This window comes from Aquarana catesbeiana, linkage group LG02 (assembly GCF_042186555.1).
Source record: "Aquarana catesbeiana isolate 2022-GZ linkage group LG02, ASM4218655v1, whole genome shotgun sequence".
NCBI lineage: Eukaryota > Metazoa > Chordata > Amphibia > Anura > Ranidae > Aquarana > Aquarana catesbeiana.
In genome coordinates this window covers 694,700,878-694,715,415 of record NC_133325.1, presented here as the reverse complement: position 1 = coordinate 694,715,415, position 14,538 = coordinate 694,700,878, and the positions used below count along the sequence as shown (strand labels likewise).

General features: G+C 40.3%; 1 protein-coding gene across 1 annotated transcript in view; it reads right to left on the bottom strand.

Annotated features, from left to right (window-relative positions):
* Window positions 1–1,039: 1,039 nt before the first annotated feature.
* Window positions 1,040–14,538, bottom strand: part of BLMH (bleomycin hydrolase) — a 116,620-nt gene continuing 103,121 nt past the window's right edge. Inside the window, exon 12 of the mRNA XM_073616845.1 lies at window positions 1,040–4,330. Coding sequence (XP_073472946.1) covers window positions 4,182–4,330 — 149 coding nt within the window. The 3' untranslated portion in view covers window positions 1,040–4,181. The remainder of the gene's footprint in view (window positions 4,331–14,538) is intronic.

Below are 14,538 nucleotides of genomic sequence, written 5' to 3'. Positions count from 1 at the left end.
CTTTCCCTTTCACCACTGACCCCTGCTGAAAAGAAACTGCCAGGAGTGTACTAGGGGCAACGGGGTGGAAATAACAGCCCATAACAGGGGACCAGAAATCCGACACACCTGGAAGTGTCAGATTCTGATGATTCTACAGTTTCTTTCTAACACATCAGGGACTGAGAGTGTGGACACAGCTAGAGCGCTAAAGTATAACAAAAGGCAAACTTTTTTTTCCGCCTTGAATAGAGTGGAGAGGGCATAGACCCCCTGTAAGGTTTTATTGCTGTCTGTGCCCCCATTAAGGGGATTCACCCTCTCTATTTGTCCTGTTTACCATTATCATTGATAGCAAAAGTAAAATCCCAATAAGTAAAAGAAAATCCCAAATTTTGGGTTGTCCCCAGAAAAGTAATAGAGGGGAAATCTTCCAAAAGGGACACAAGTTCTGGTGACCTGGGGGTCCTCAAGAAATTCCCCTAATTTGCAGGGATTTCCTCTTACTTCCTACAAATTAGCATCTGCCAGACCTTCAGCCGGGCATTCACAGCGCATGTGCCGCTGACGTCAGCAGCTGCATGCAAAGTGAATATTTCCTAAACTGTACATATTTAGGAGATATTAATTTTACCTACAGGTAAGTTTTATTATAGGCTTACCTGTTGGTAAAAATAAATTAAAAAATGGGTATACAACCACTAAGTATTAACCATCTTCTTTGCAGGAAGCATATTTTTAGGCATTTTTATTAGACTCAGAATCAATTTAAAATGAAGCTGCAGTATAGATCCTGGCTTCATTACCTCGTAAGTTACTGTCTGCAAACAAAAATGTACCACACCTATATGCTACATACCAGGGCAAATGTGACAGTATCTCTACAACTGGTATTCACTGATCCTGGGATACTGACATTACCTGCACTCCCACCTAGCGCCTTTGCAGCAGGGGAGACTACCCGACACCTTCAGGCATGGGGAAGCTCGTGACCTGCTTCCCTGTCAGACCCCAACTAGGCCTGAACACTGTCACATGACTGGGAGAGTAATATCACCGCCCCCCCCCCCCCCCCCCCATTGAAAAAGCCGATTTTGAAGTTGGGAAGAAGCAATGAGCCTCCAATCCCAGTTTACGCCTATTCAGGGGAAGGAGCTAGCAGTGTGGCATTTTAGAGCACAGACTGTACTACACGTGGTCATGCTCACACTATTGTGCTATTTTATCTAATTTTTTTGTCAGTGCAACTTTTTATTAAACTTTTATCTGTTTAAAAAGTTAATGCACTATGAGCTTTTTTTCTACCTCTCCAACACACTTATTTTTGAGCACTTTAAGCTGGTGTCTAATGTGAATCCCAGCGACAGTTCATAACTGTCAAGGCTAGGCTCAACCCTTCCTTCTCTGAGCTGGCCGCTCAGCTGTCGGCTAATTGCCAGCTCCCATCTCTCTCTACAGTTACTCAACTGTTGATATCCTGCTCGTCAGTCCTGCCTACTTAAGCCGGCCAGTCCAGAGGAGCTCTGCCTTCGCCTTGGTCAACATCACAAGAAACTATCTCCTGCGTTCCTGTTTAAGAACTGGCTTTGCTGACATCCCTTCTGGCTCTGTATCCTGCTTCCTGTTCCACTACTTTGATCCCTGACTTCTGGCTTGGCTGACTATCTGTTCCGGTTACTGAACTGTGGCTATGTTTTGACTACGTTTGTTCTTTTTACTTTTATTATTAAACAAGTGTTATTTAACTGTACTTCTGTTTCGGTCTGATTTCAAGGTTTCTGACAATAACTAGCTGAATTACTCTGGTGGGGACAAACACACACAAGGATTCAACAGCAGGGGGAGTCAGTGTCCAGCCTGAGTTCCAGTAAGTGATCATTAACAGCCGATTTCCCATTGTGGAGACATGCGCATATAGATCCTTTTAGGATCTTTGGATTTGGTAAGCTTCCATCTATTTATTCCTTAGCATGGTGATGAAGCATTTTTGGATATGTTTGCACTGAACCTTTACTGTATCGTTTTGGATGGACATTTTCATTGGATCTAGCAGCTGATTCACAGATGGACTAATTTTTATACACACATTTTTTGTCATTAAGGTTGTTCTTAACATAACCATAATTTTGAACTTGCCTATTAGAGGTTTTGCAGTCTTTCACTATATTGGCCAAACACACCCTTTTTTAATTGTACAATGAGCTGCAAGGGAGCAAAGGTAAGAAGATGGGTATACAGAGATCAGGGAATAATCTTTTTCAGCCGTGTCACCTTTGCCAATCCAGTGACAGTTTCAAGTTCAGAGAAAGTTACTGAATTTTGACCAAAAGCCAAAATGTGCACATTAGTTACAGCACTATTTAGTCTGCACATTTATGAGAAAAAGGGGCGCCCCCCTTGCAGTATGTTTACATACTACCGTTATCCACTCGATTGCTTGCTTAAGCACCTGTGTGTCATCCATTTCTATCACATGACAGCCAATGATGCTCTTATAAACACCCCCTTATGCTCCGAACTCCCACCCCCATAATTAAACTCCATGGACGGAGCGAAACATGTTGGGAGTGTGGCCTGGCTGGAGTTCAGGCTGAGGCTGCCAATCATCACACTCCATGCACATGGTTCTGCTTCATGATATGTGACTTATAGATTTTTTTCTCTGACATTGCTGCAGCTTGGAGCTAGGATGAGCTCCCTGCCCCTGCCTGCAACCACAGAAGTCTAAGCTGGACTTTACCTTTCTACCTGAGTGGCACCTAAATTTTGTATTTTTGGGTCTTTATGTTTACAAACTAGAGCAATGGAAATGTTCACTTTAGGCTGCATTCACACCTAAGCATTTCAAACTCACGTGATTATGTACAGGTCATCAATGTAAAAAGCAGAAAAAACGCCTGTAATCTGTCCCAAAGAAGCTCTTGTTCTTTTCTGAGCTTAAGGCGTTTTTCAGGCATTTTGCTTCAGGTGACAAAACGCTCAGATGTGAACAGGTGCCATTGAAATTAATAGAATTTGCTAGTTGGGGGTTTTTCAGGTGTTTTATGAGCTGAAAACGCTTAGGTGTGAATGCAGCCTTAAGGCTCTGTTCACATCTAGGTATTTTTGGGCGTTTTCCTGCTGTAAGCCTCAGCGCTAAAAACGCCCAAGACAAATCCCATTCATTTCAATGGCCCCTGCACACATCTGAGCATTTTGTCATCTGAAGCAAAATGCCTGAAGCTCAAAAAAATACAGGAGCTTCTTTTTTGGCAGATTATAGGCATTTTGTGTTTTTTACATTGGTGACCTTTTGACCCTTACAAAATCACGGCAAAAATTGCGCGACCTTCTGTTCTGAAAACAAAGTGCCTATGAAAAGAGCCCAAAACCAGCAAATTTTTTTTAGTTCTAAAAGAATGGGGAAAATGTAAGTTTTTTCTTACTCTCTGTGATACCCATACAGTAATGGGGGATGTGACTGTCTCCAGGAATGAACAGGCAGCAATAACACTGTCTGACGTTCTAACCTTCTCCACTCTACTAAAATGCATTTTTGTTTTCATCTGTGTCTCTGTTATAGAGATTTCCCATCATATCCTCTCCAGACAGGAAAAGTAATATTCTCAATAGGGACAGAGATGGCAGTAAAAACATGACAGAACCCTTTCCCACGTAATCTAAAAAATAAAAAAGGCTTTGGCTGTAGAAGGACTTTATTAAAGTCCAGTCCAAACAACCCTTTCTGTGACTCTTCCTATGTACTGTAGGTAAAAATCTCAGACACTTGGTGTAATATAAATGCAACCAGTCAGGCCTAAATGAGGTTCAGGAAAATACATTTAAAAAGGGACAGCACATGTTTAGTTTTTATGCTACAATCACCTCTTCTGGTCCATTATTAGTGGAGATGGATTTTGCCATTATTATGGGTAAAAGATCTGTAATAACGTAATCTATAATTTGGTACCAAAAAAGACTGAATTACAGAATGTGAGATGATCTGGATGAAGAGAATTCCTGAGTGCTGGGTTCGAGGTACAGCAGACTGCTGGGGATCAAAGTCTATCCCTCTTCTATTTCATGAGAAAACATGCAGTGTTTGCTTGACTCTATTGTTCCAGTGCTACACTGAGATGGGAGAAGGGAATGTCTAGTCTTGGTGATAATGAAAATGATGATGAAGAAGAGAGGCCAAAACAAAAAGAGCAGTCACTTATTTACTAAGCCAATGCGCCCATTGGGTCCCAGGCTGGTAGCACCACAGGGTCCTGCTTTAAAACCTCCAGGACTTCTTCAGGGACGTGCTTCTTATCCACAACCACCTCATAGACATATTCGGAGAACCATTCATCCGTCATGATCAGATAGCCTGGGTGGATATAGAAAGTATTCATTAAAGGACAATTCTGGTGTAGTTAAAAAGCAACACATTATCTTAAAATAAAGAGTTATAAAAATACTTAAAGTGGTTGTAAACCTCAGACATGAAATATGAACAAAGCATATTGCTCAACAGTGTGTACCTGTCTCAATCCAGAGCACTGAGTGTAATTTCTGTCTGTGGTCTCCTTCCTCTATAAACATAAATCACTTCTGACAAATTTTCCTGACACCAAGAAAAAATAGTGACAGGGGAGGGTGATTGACAGCCTCAGCTCTGTTCCTGTGTGCTATGTAAAGGGGGGGGGGGGGGGGGGGGTGTACCTTTCCTCCAATCAGATTTCAGAGCTTTCCTCACTTATGCAACTTCAGCTCTCCACCCCCTGCTTTTCAGAGCTGAGAGATCCTGAGTAAATTCTGCCTTTTGAATGTATGTAAGGGAAAGACAGCTGTAGATAAACAGGTAGAACATAAGTAGGAGGATTTGATTCAGCTTTGTATCACCTGAGGCCCGTCACATTACTGGGTATATATAAGGGTTTACAACCACTTTAACAGTTTTACCTACTTTTCTAGCAATGTGTAGATTCATAGTACATTCTCAAAAATATTTTCATTTAAAAAAGACCCAAGTGGACACAGTCTTCCTGTTAACTTATGCCCTGTACACACAGTGGGATTTTCCGACAGAAAATGTGTGATAGGACCTTGTTGTCGGAAATTCCGACCGTGTGTAGGCTTCATCACACATTTTCTATAGGCATTTCCGACACACAAAGTTTGAGAGCTTGCTATAAAATTTTCCAACAACAAAATCTGTTGTCGGAAATTCCGATCGTGTGTACACAAATCCGACAAAGTGCCACGCATGCTCAGAATAAATTAAGAGACGAAAGCTATTGGCTACTGCCCCATTTATAGTCCCGACGTGCGTGTTTTACGTCACCGCGTTCAGAACGATCGGATTTTCCGACAACTTTGTGTGACCGTGTGTATGCAAGACAAGTTTGAGCCAACATCCGTCGGAAAAAATCCATGGATTTTGTTGTCGGAATGTCCGATCAATGTCCGACCGTGTGTACAGGGCATTAGGCTATAACGTTCTTCCCAACAACCTACTATCTTACTTGGTACTGAAGGTGTCCTTTTTTTCCCAATTGCTCTAAAAACACATTTTGAAAAAAAGTGGGCCAGTATCCACTGGTTCAAGCTCAATGCAGTCTTTGTAAATTAGGTATTTCTGCCTACCCCTCCACAACATTGCAGTCAATGTCAACAAAGCTCATGCCAGAGCAGACCAGGAGCACCTCTCTCTTTAAACCATGAAAGAGAAGCTAATTTTTCACTATGAAAATCCGGGGAGGAGCAGTGGCAATACTTACGTTCTGCACATATATTTCACATACATAAGTGTGCTTTCCTTCACAAAAATGGGTATTTCTAAACAAAAAAACCATTTGGTATATTGAGGTCTTCCCACCCCACCTTGTAATTACATCTCCAGATGGGAAGAAGGAAGCCTGATGACATCATTTCCCAGGAGGCATCTGGACAGCCTAGGCAACCTGCCACAAGAAATTCTAGGGGAACCAAATATTTTGTATTTTTACATTTACAAGAACATTTTCACATTATATATGCAATGGTACTGGTGGTATGAAGTATTTAAAAACACAAGGAGAACAGCAATAAACAGCCTAACACCAGGAGACTATCTGAGGCAGTGGGGCCTTGATGCCATTAAGAAGATGTACCTAATAAATTGGCTAAGAATGTGTTTCTGGAACATGTGTGATCTTCTATAGTTGGAATCATACTTTGGTTACAGTCCTGGAAGCAGCTGAATGACACAATGTCATGATTACAGGGAAGGAAAACAAGAACAGTTCCTTCAGTTTTCACAAGGAGGATAGGCCGAGCAGATAGGCAGAGTGCCGGCCATTGTGCTGTGCTGCTTTCTTGCCCTACACGGTTTCCTTTCTAGCCCCACCTAAATTCCTAATCCGTGCCATTTGTGTTACAAATAATGTGTTGGGTAAGGCTCTGCATCTACTCAGTAACTAGAGGAACTACAATTCCTAGCATACTCCTTAGACTAGAAGCTCAGAGATGGATTGGGATTTGCAGTTCCGCTTTCAAAACTCCAAACCTATGATAGTGTATCATCTGCTCAACTATGGTAAAAAGGCTTCTGTAAAATACAGTATATTTAAAAAATATAATGGGAAACACACGCTAAAGACTCAATCCAAGCACGTGTGATGTACAATATATTACTTGTTTCTTTTATAAAAAAAAAAAAAAAATTACATACACACACACATTATATATATATATATATATATATATACACACACACACACACACACACACACACACACACACACAGTATCTCACAAAAGTGAGTACACCCCTCAGATTTTTGTAAATATTTTATTATATCTTTTCATGTGACAACACTGAAGAAATGACACTTTGCTACAATGTAAAGTAGTGAGTGTACAGAAAGAAATATATGGGCTTTGAGGCCATAAACTGGCCCCAGGGACTTTTAAACAGTGCTGGGGTCAATGAGGTAGAGAATGTAAGATAAAACAATTCCTTTATTTAACAATGTTTTCAAAAAAACAGACATTGACTTAAGACAAACATTTAGAAATAGATTTACAAAGTAAATACAAAATACATTCAGCAGACATGTAATTCCTATTTTTACATATATCTTTCTTACTTTTATAGCTGATCATAATACCACAATATATCTCCTGAAGAAGCTTAGGAAAGCGAAACATGTTGAGAAAGTGGTATTAATCTCTGTATCCAAGAAAAAATGTTTTTGTATTTACTTTGTAAATCTATTTCTAAATGTTTGTCTTAAGTCAATGTCTGTTTTTTGAAAACATTGTTAAATAAAGGAATTGTTTTATCTTACATTCTCTACCTCATTGACCCCAGCACCGTTTAAAAGTCCCTGGGGCCAGTTTATGGCCTCAAAGCCCATATATTTCTTTCTAAAACTATTTTCTGGGACGAGGTGCTCCTGAATTATTCCTCCCTTCCAATATCTTTCATAGTGAGTGTACAGCTTGTATGACAGTGTAAATTTGCTGTCCCCTCAAAATAACTCAACACACAGCCATTAATGTCTAAACTGCTAGCAACAAAAGTGACTACACCCCTAAGTGCAAATGTCCAAATTAGGCCCAATTAGCCATTTTTCCTGCCTGGTGTCATGTGACTCGTTAGTGTTACAAGGTCTCAGGTGTGAATGGGGGAGCAGGTGTGTCAAATTTGGTGTTATCGCTCTTCCTCTCTTATACTGGTCACTGGAAGTTCAACATGGCACCTCATGGTAAAGAACTCTGAGGATCTGAAAAAAAGAATTGTTGCTCCACATAAAGATGGCCTAGGCTATGAGAAGATTGCCAAGACCATACAGCGGTTTAACAGGACAGGTTCCACTCAGAACAGGCCTCGCCATGGTCGACCAAAGAAGTTGAGTGCACGTGCTCAGCATCAAATCCAGAGGTTGTCTTTGGGAAATAGACATATGAGTGCTGCCAGCATTGCTGCAGAGGTTGAAGGGGTGGGGGGTGGGGTCAGCCTATCAGTGCTCAGACCATACACCACATACTGCATCAAATTCGTCTGCATGGCTGTCGGCCCCAGAAGGAAGCCTCTTCTAAAGATGATGCACAAGAAATCCTGTAAACAGTTTGCTGAAGACAAGCATACTAAGGACATAGATTGTCCTGTGGTCTGATGAGACATCCACCAGCTCCGTGATGTTGTCATGGAGGAGTGGAAAAGGACTCCAGTGGCAACCTGTGAAGCTCTGGTGAACTCCATGCCAAAGAGGGTTAAGGCAGTGCTGGAAAATAATGGTGGCCACACAAAATATTGACACTTTGGACATTTTCACTTGGGGGTGTACTCACTTTTGTTGCCAGCGGTTCAGACATTAATGGCTGTGTGTTGAGTTATTTTGAGGAGACAGCAAATTTACACTGTCATACAAGCTGTACACTCAATACTTTACATTGCAACAAAGTGTCATTTCTTCAGTGTTGTCACATGAAAAGATATAATAAAATATTTACAAAAATCTGAGGGGTGTACTCACTTTTGTGAGATACTGTGAGAAAAACTAACTCTCTGGAGAAGATCTGAACTGTGCATGAGTGTGAGATGTAAAGAGCAGTTTGACCTCCTGGCAGGGCTTTACATAGAGTGCACACAGAAAGAATGAAAAGTATATACAAGTATTTTGGGGGTACCTGGTTTCCAGCTATAGGTGCTTGACATGCCAAATCCCTTTAAATTAAATTTTGTATGGGGACATGGTCAGTACTAGTCTAGGTGAGCTGTTTGACCTCAAGAGACCACAATAGATAAGGCGGAGAGATGTTTGTTGTCTTACTTGCTACATAATGTACATCAGTTGAGGATACATGACATGGCGCAGGTCATGGGATTTAGTAAAGTTCAGTTGTTTTTTTCCAGTGGTTTTGGTTATCAAAATATAAATACACAGCAGATATCACAACCAATTTGTAATTGTTATATATACAAAGCACCAAGCAAATCAAAAAAAATGCCTGATTGGTAAAACCTAAATAATGCACGTGCCTGTTTACACGTTGTTATTGTTTTATTTGGGCTCTGCCCTTTCCTGAAGTTTAATAAAAATTATATTTGCAAAACAAAAATAATAATAATGAACGTGCACATCCAGTACTTCAAATAGTGAAAATAAGTGTTCAAACAACAACTCGTCCCGTATAAGCAATCCAGCCATGATTTCCTTTTTATTACACAACTAAATGCACAGCTATCTTTGTGCTTTGGAAAATTCCAGGTAAAATAGTGGCACAGGTGTAAAAACAATGATAAATGTACAAAACAAATATAAATATGAAAAAAAATCCAGAAAAGCGTTCTGATTAAATGTTCACAGCAGACAGTGCAAAATCTTCGCGTGATCTTTTACTCCATTATGTGTGATAAATCATTACCACTGTGCCCTCACCCTCTGAGTTGGACCCCACTATAAACACAGGGGGATTGATTTACTAAAACTAGAGGGTGCAACATCCACATTATTTTGCCAAAGCTTAATTGAACAAGCTGAAGTTAGAAGCCGATTGGCTACCATGCACAGCTGCACCAGATTTTGCACTCTCCAGTTTGAAGAAATCAACCCCAATAGGTCATGATCAGGACTGCAAATCCGTATTTTCCACATACACCTTGCTTAGGTCCAGAGTACCCAAAACTGTAAAGAAGCTGCGTGAAGAATGGAAGTAACACGTGGGAAGCTGCAAGTATTCAGCCATTAATACACATCACAAGCTTCTGCAAACAGGTTCACTTTATTTTCAATTCTGACTGGATGTCATCATCAACAAACATTATGCAAGGAGAATATATTCATCCAACCACCAACAAACAAAAGCACAGCAATAAATCAAATACTTTGTATTTTAAATTACAAGACTTTGATACATCCAGGGAACATCCACTTAACCCAAGGGTGAAAAATGGAATACAAATGAGATAAGTCTAATACTACAAATGATCTTTATAGCTGCAATCACAGAACATTACCAATCCGCATGTTCTGGCACATGTACAAAGAACATTTCTGCTGTGAAAAGACGTATCCAATAATCAGCTACGGAATCTCTTGCTGTAATCTCTGTGGCGTTTTGCAGAGGCCCATTCCAGACAGTCTGTGTTACAACCCTGGAAAGCTCTGCTAATTAATAAGGCGGTTGGAGATTCAAAGGAATTTCAGGTATTAGATTAAATGTTATCCAGGCAATGGTGCTTTTACAGATTTAATGCACTGACGGTTTCAGTTTACCCTCGTCCAGTATAAGCAATCCAGCCATGATTTCCTTTTCATTACACAACTAAATGCACAGCTATCTTTTTGCTTTGGAAAATTCCAGGTAAAATAGTCAGGGGATCGAAAATGTGAAAGCCATCAAGTTACATAGGTATATAACTTTACATAGGCAAATTAATTAAATTATACCTAGACAAGTTTAAAGCAACACTAAACTCTGGTTTAAAAAAATATATTCAACTAATCGTACTGAAAATTGGAAGGAGCTGAGAGCGATAGAAGGTACTTTTTTGTTGCTGTGAACCAACTTCCTGCCATGTACACACAGGCGGACTTTTCGGCATCAAAGGTCCGACGGTCTTTCCGAAGGACTTTCGAACAAACGGACTTGCCTATACACGATCACACCAAAGTCTGACGGATTCGTACGTGATGACGTACGACCGGACTAAAATAAGGAAGTTGATAGCCAGTAGCCAATAGGTGCCTAGCGTTGGTTTTCGTCCGTCGGACTAGCATACAGACGAGCGGATTTTTCGCCCGGACTCGAGTCCGTCGGAAAGATTTGAAACATGTTCCAAATCTAAAGTCCGTCTGATTTTTGACCGAAAAAGTCCGCTTGCATGAAGCCCACGCACGGTTGAATTGTCCGACGGATTCGTCCCGTCGGACCAGTCTGGTCGACAAGTCCGCCCGTGTGTACACGGCATTAGAGGGTGGACAAGTTCATCCACCATGGTCTCACTGTAGGTAGGAACCTAGCCACCCTCTCTTGCTCACTCCCGAGGTGTACAATACTATAGACTATGGGATTTGTAGCATGCATACAGCAATGCACATGACTACAACCAATATGCATTGCTTATTCCAAGTAAATGGAAGTGAGGGGGGAAAGGGGAGAATGAAACAGTAAGAAACAATTTAATGAAAAATAAAAATACAGGGCCATTAAGTAGTAGATGTGTATGGATTATCTTTGGAGATGTTTGGTATCACTTTAAGATGTGTTCAAATGCTGTAACACACAAATAGTTTGTCTCAATGAGGAAAAATATTAGTTAGTGACAAAATACTGGCTAATTTATTTTCAGACTTCAGTCAGCACAGACAGGGTTTACGATTTGTGAATGATTGATCAGTGCTGCCAGTTTGTGTCATACAAGGCACCTGAAAAATGGAAGTTCCGCTGATCCTCCTCCTTCCCCCTTCCTCTGCTGGTCTTGGAATTTGATTTTCAGGGAACAGGTATCTAAAAGTATTTCTGGCAGGTACATGGTCCCACTTTCACTCAACTTGCCTAAGCAGAGGTTTAGACCCCACAGAAAGTCACAGCTGGATTCTCATGAGCAAGATAGCAGCCCCAGGGACCCAAAAATTGGCAAAGAACTGTCCCAATGATGACATTGCTGGATCCCTGGACTGGCAAGTGTATGTATATTAAAAGTCAGCAGCTACAGTACTTAAAAAAAAAAAAAAAAAAAAAATCACTATGAATCCTCTTTAAAGAGAACCTGTTATCAGATCAATAACTTCTTCATTAATCTTCCTGTAAGATTATAATTATATGTGCATATAGAATATGTTATGCAATTGATTTACTTGCAAAAATCTTTGTTGTGTTGACATTTAAATAATGCCTGAGACTTGTCCATTGTCACTGAGGCATTCACCAGAGCAAAGGTGAGGGTAAATCATCCAACTGCGACAAGATTGGAATTCCCTTCACTTTGGGCCAATTTATTCACATTTCCTGTTGTGTCTCCTAGACAGGATTTAAAGGGAAATCTGCAGGACAGAGACTGCTCTACCCTATCCAAAACATTAACCACTTTAAGACCAGGCCTTCTTCTGACACTTTGTTTACAGGTTAAAATCAGCATCTTTTGCTAAAAAAAGACACCTAGAAAATAAAACGTCATTTTTTAATGTGACACAGTATTTTATTTGCGCAACGGTCTTTCAAACGCTATTTTTTTTTTTTGGGGAGGGGGGGATACACTTTAATGAATTTTAATGCAACGACTCCTGCTGCTTCTAAAAGTGATCCAGCGGCTAATCAAATGCTCGGTTTGCTTTTATCTGAAAGAGGATCGCCAGCTGAAAAAAAAACACTTCAAACCGGTAATGTAACTGCACATTAGGGGGTCTTGAAGTGGTTAAAAGTTTTTTTTGCTATACACTTAAAAATGACTCATGTAACCAACATTTTGGAGCTTATTCACCCAATCAGAAACCAGCTTTTAGTAGTTAATAAAGTAGAAAATTATTGCTTTGGGTAATTTACTGCATAACACTACTTTGCTTCATGTGCTTAATGTTACATAGTTACATAGTTAGTCAGGTTGAAAAAAGACACAAGTCCACCCAGTTCAACCATAAAGCAGCAAGTAGGTTAATGAAGATATTGAAAAAAAAAAAAAAAAAAAAAAAAAAAAATTATATATATATATATATATATATATATATATATATATATATATAGATATCCCATATTCACTTGGGGCCCCTTTTTTCATGGATAGGTCCACCTCTCCCAGCCTTATAGTTAGGGCTGCACCAATACCATTTTTTTTTTTATCGGCGAGTATACGTACCGATACTTTCGGTCAAGTACTTGCCGATACCGAGTACCAATACTCACAGTACATATCCAGTAGCAAATCAGGGCCGAGGGGGGTGCTCACAGGGTTGGAGAAGTTCCAGGACCCGTGGGTATAGGGCGGATGTGATGCCGGCTTAGGGGCGGGCTGCCTCCACATCTCCTCCAGCAGCCCTGATTTGCTACCAGATATGTACTCTGAGTTTAAAAAAAAATGTAAACTGCCCACTAGATGGTGCTTTAATCCCTTTCTATGCACACACACACAGGAACGGTGGGGGAAATTGCCTGCGATTCAAACAGGAATCGCACCGCATTCCTGTTCAAATCGCATGTGATTCTTTGCAATGTGATTTGCACCACAAAGAATCGGTTTTGGTATCTGGAGCATTTTGGCGAAGACCCGATACCAAATGCTTGGTATCGGGGAATCCCTACTTATAGTGATTCCTATTTTCACCAGGACCTTGAGCAGATAACTTTCTTATCTGTAAAGCCATCTAAACGAAAGAAATACCCAAAGATATAAAACTAGTGGATACTTAGGCCCACAGGTATGCACCCATAAATTCCTGTTTTGCGTATATTGACTTCAAAAAGACATCTTAAAAGTATAGTTAGAACTGGTCCTCCAGACCAAGGGTTCTTACACTCGAGGTCCATGGACCCCTATGTGATCCATGGATGAGTTTCAGGGGGTCTGTGAGGGTCAGATTAAAAAACAAAAAACCACGCATTTACATTCACTATGTAGCCCCCCTTTTCTCAAACAATGGTTACCACACAAAAGAAATTAAAGAAAACACACCCTTGATGCTGCTTATAGCGCTAACCCCCAAGTGCTTCTTGACATGTTGTTGGGCCCATGTTCACCATGTAAATTTGTATCATCATTCTCTGCTCAACCACTATCTTGGGCCACTCCAAAATAGCAAGTGCTAGTTCTCAATTTCTAGTAGCAGTTAGTAATAGATTTAAGCAGAAATAAAATGGTTTTGTTTAATTTGCACAAGATGATTGTATTTCATTTTCATGATGAGTGACCATTACTTTTTGCATGAAAAGGATTGGAATTATTTTTGTTACGATTGTTTACTTTATTCAAACTTTGTGTACTTCCCTATATGTATGAGGCAATCAAACTTCAATAAAATAAAGTACATATATTCATTGCAAGTAAAGTTGTGTTTATGTGAATATATTTAAGAGGAGGGGTCCATAGCTTTCATCAGATTCCTAAAGGGGTCCATGACTCAAAAAAGACTAAATAACCACTGTTCTAGACCAAGCATTTGCAGAACAAGACATTTTTGCTTGAAAGTGCAATAAAGCTGCAGATATTAAAGCGTTTGTTAACCCCCCGCCAAAAAAACAAAAAAACAAAAAAAAAAACATGCTCCTTTAAAGCATGTTGTAGGACACAGTGCTTGTGCTGTGTCATTTGGCCCCCTGTAACACCTAAAAAAAAACAGGCTGATCCTGCCAATTTCTACCCTCCCCTATGTAAACTGACCACAGTGTATTATGGCTGCTGAGCCCTGACACCGTGACTAGTTTACGTGCCTCCATCATCCGCAGCCCTGCTATCTGTCTCCTCTGTGCTCTCTCCCCCCTCCCTCCCTGTCAGCTCATGACAATGCCGCCCTCCTACTGCTGCTTGAATAACACTAACCTGTGTGCACCATCTGTGCTGCCTCCTATTGTAGTGTCCTCCTCTCTGTATGCTTTATAAAAATAAATGCTGCAA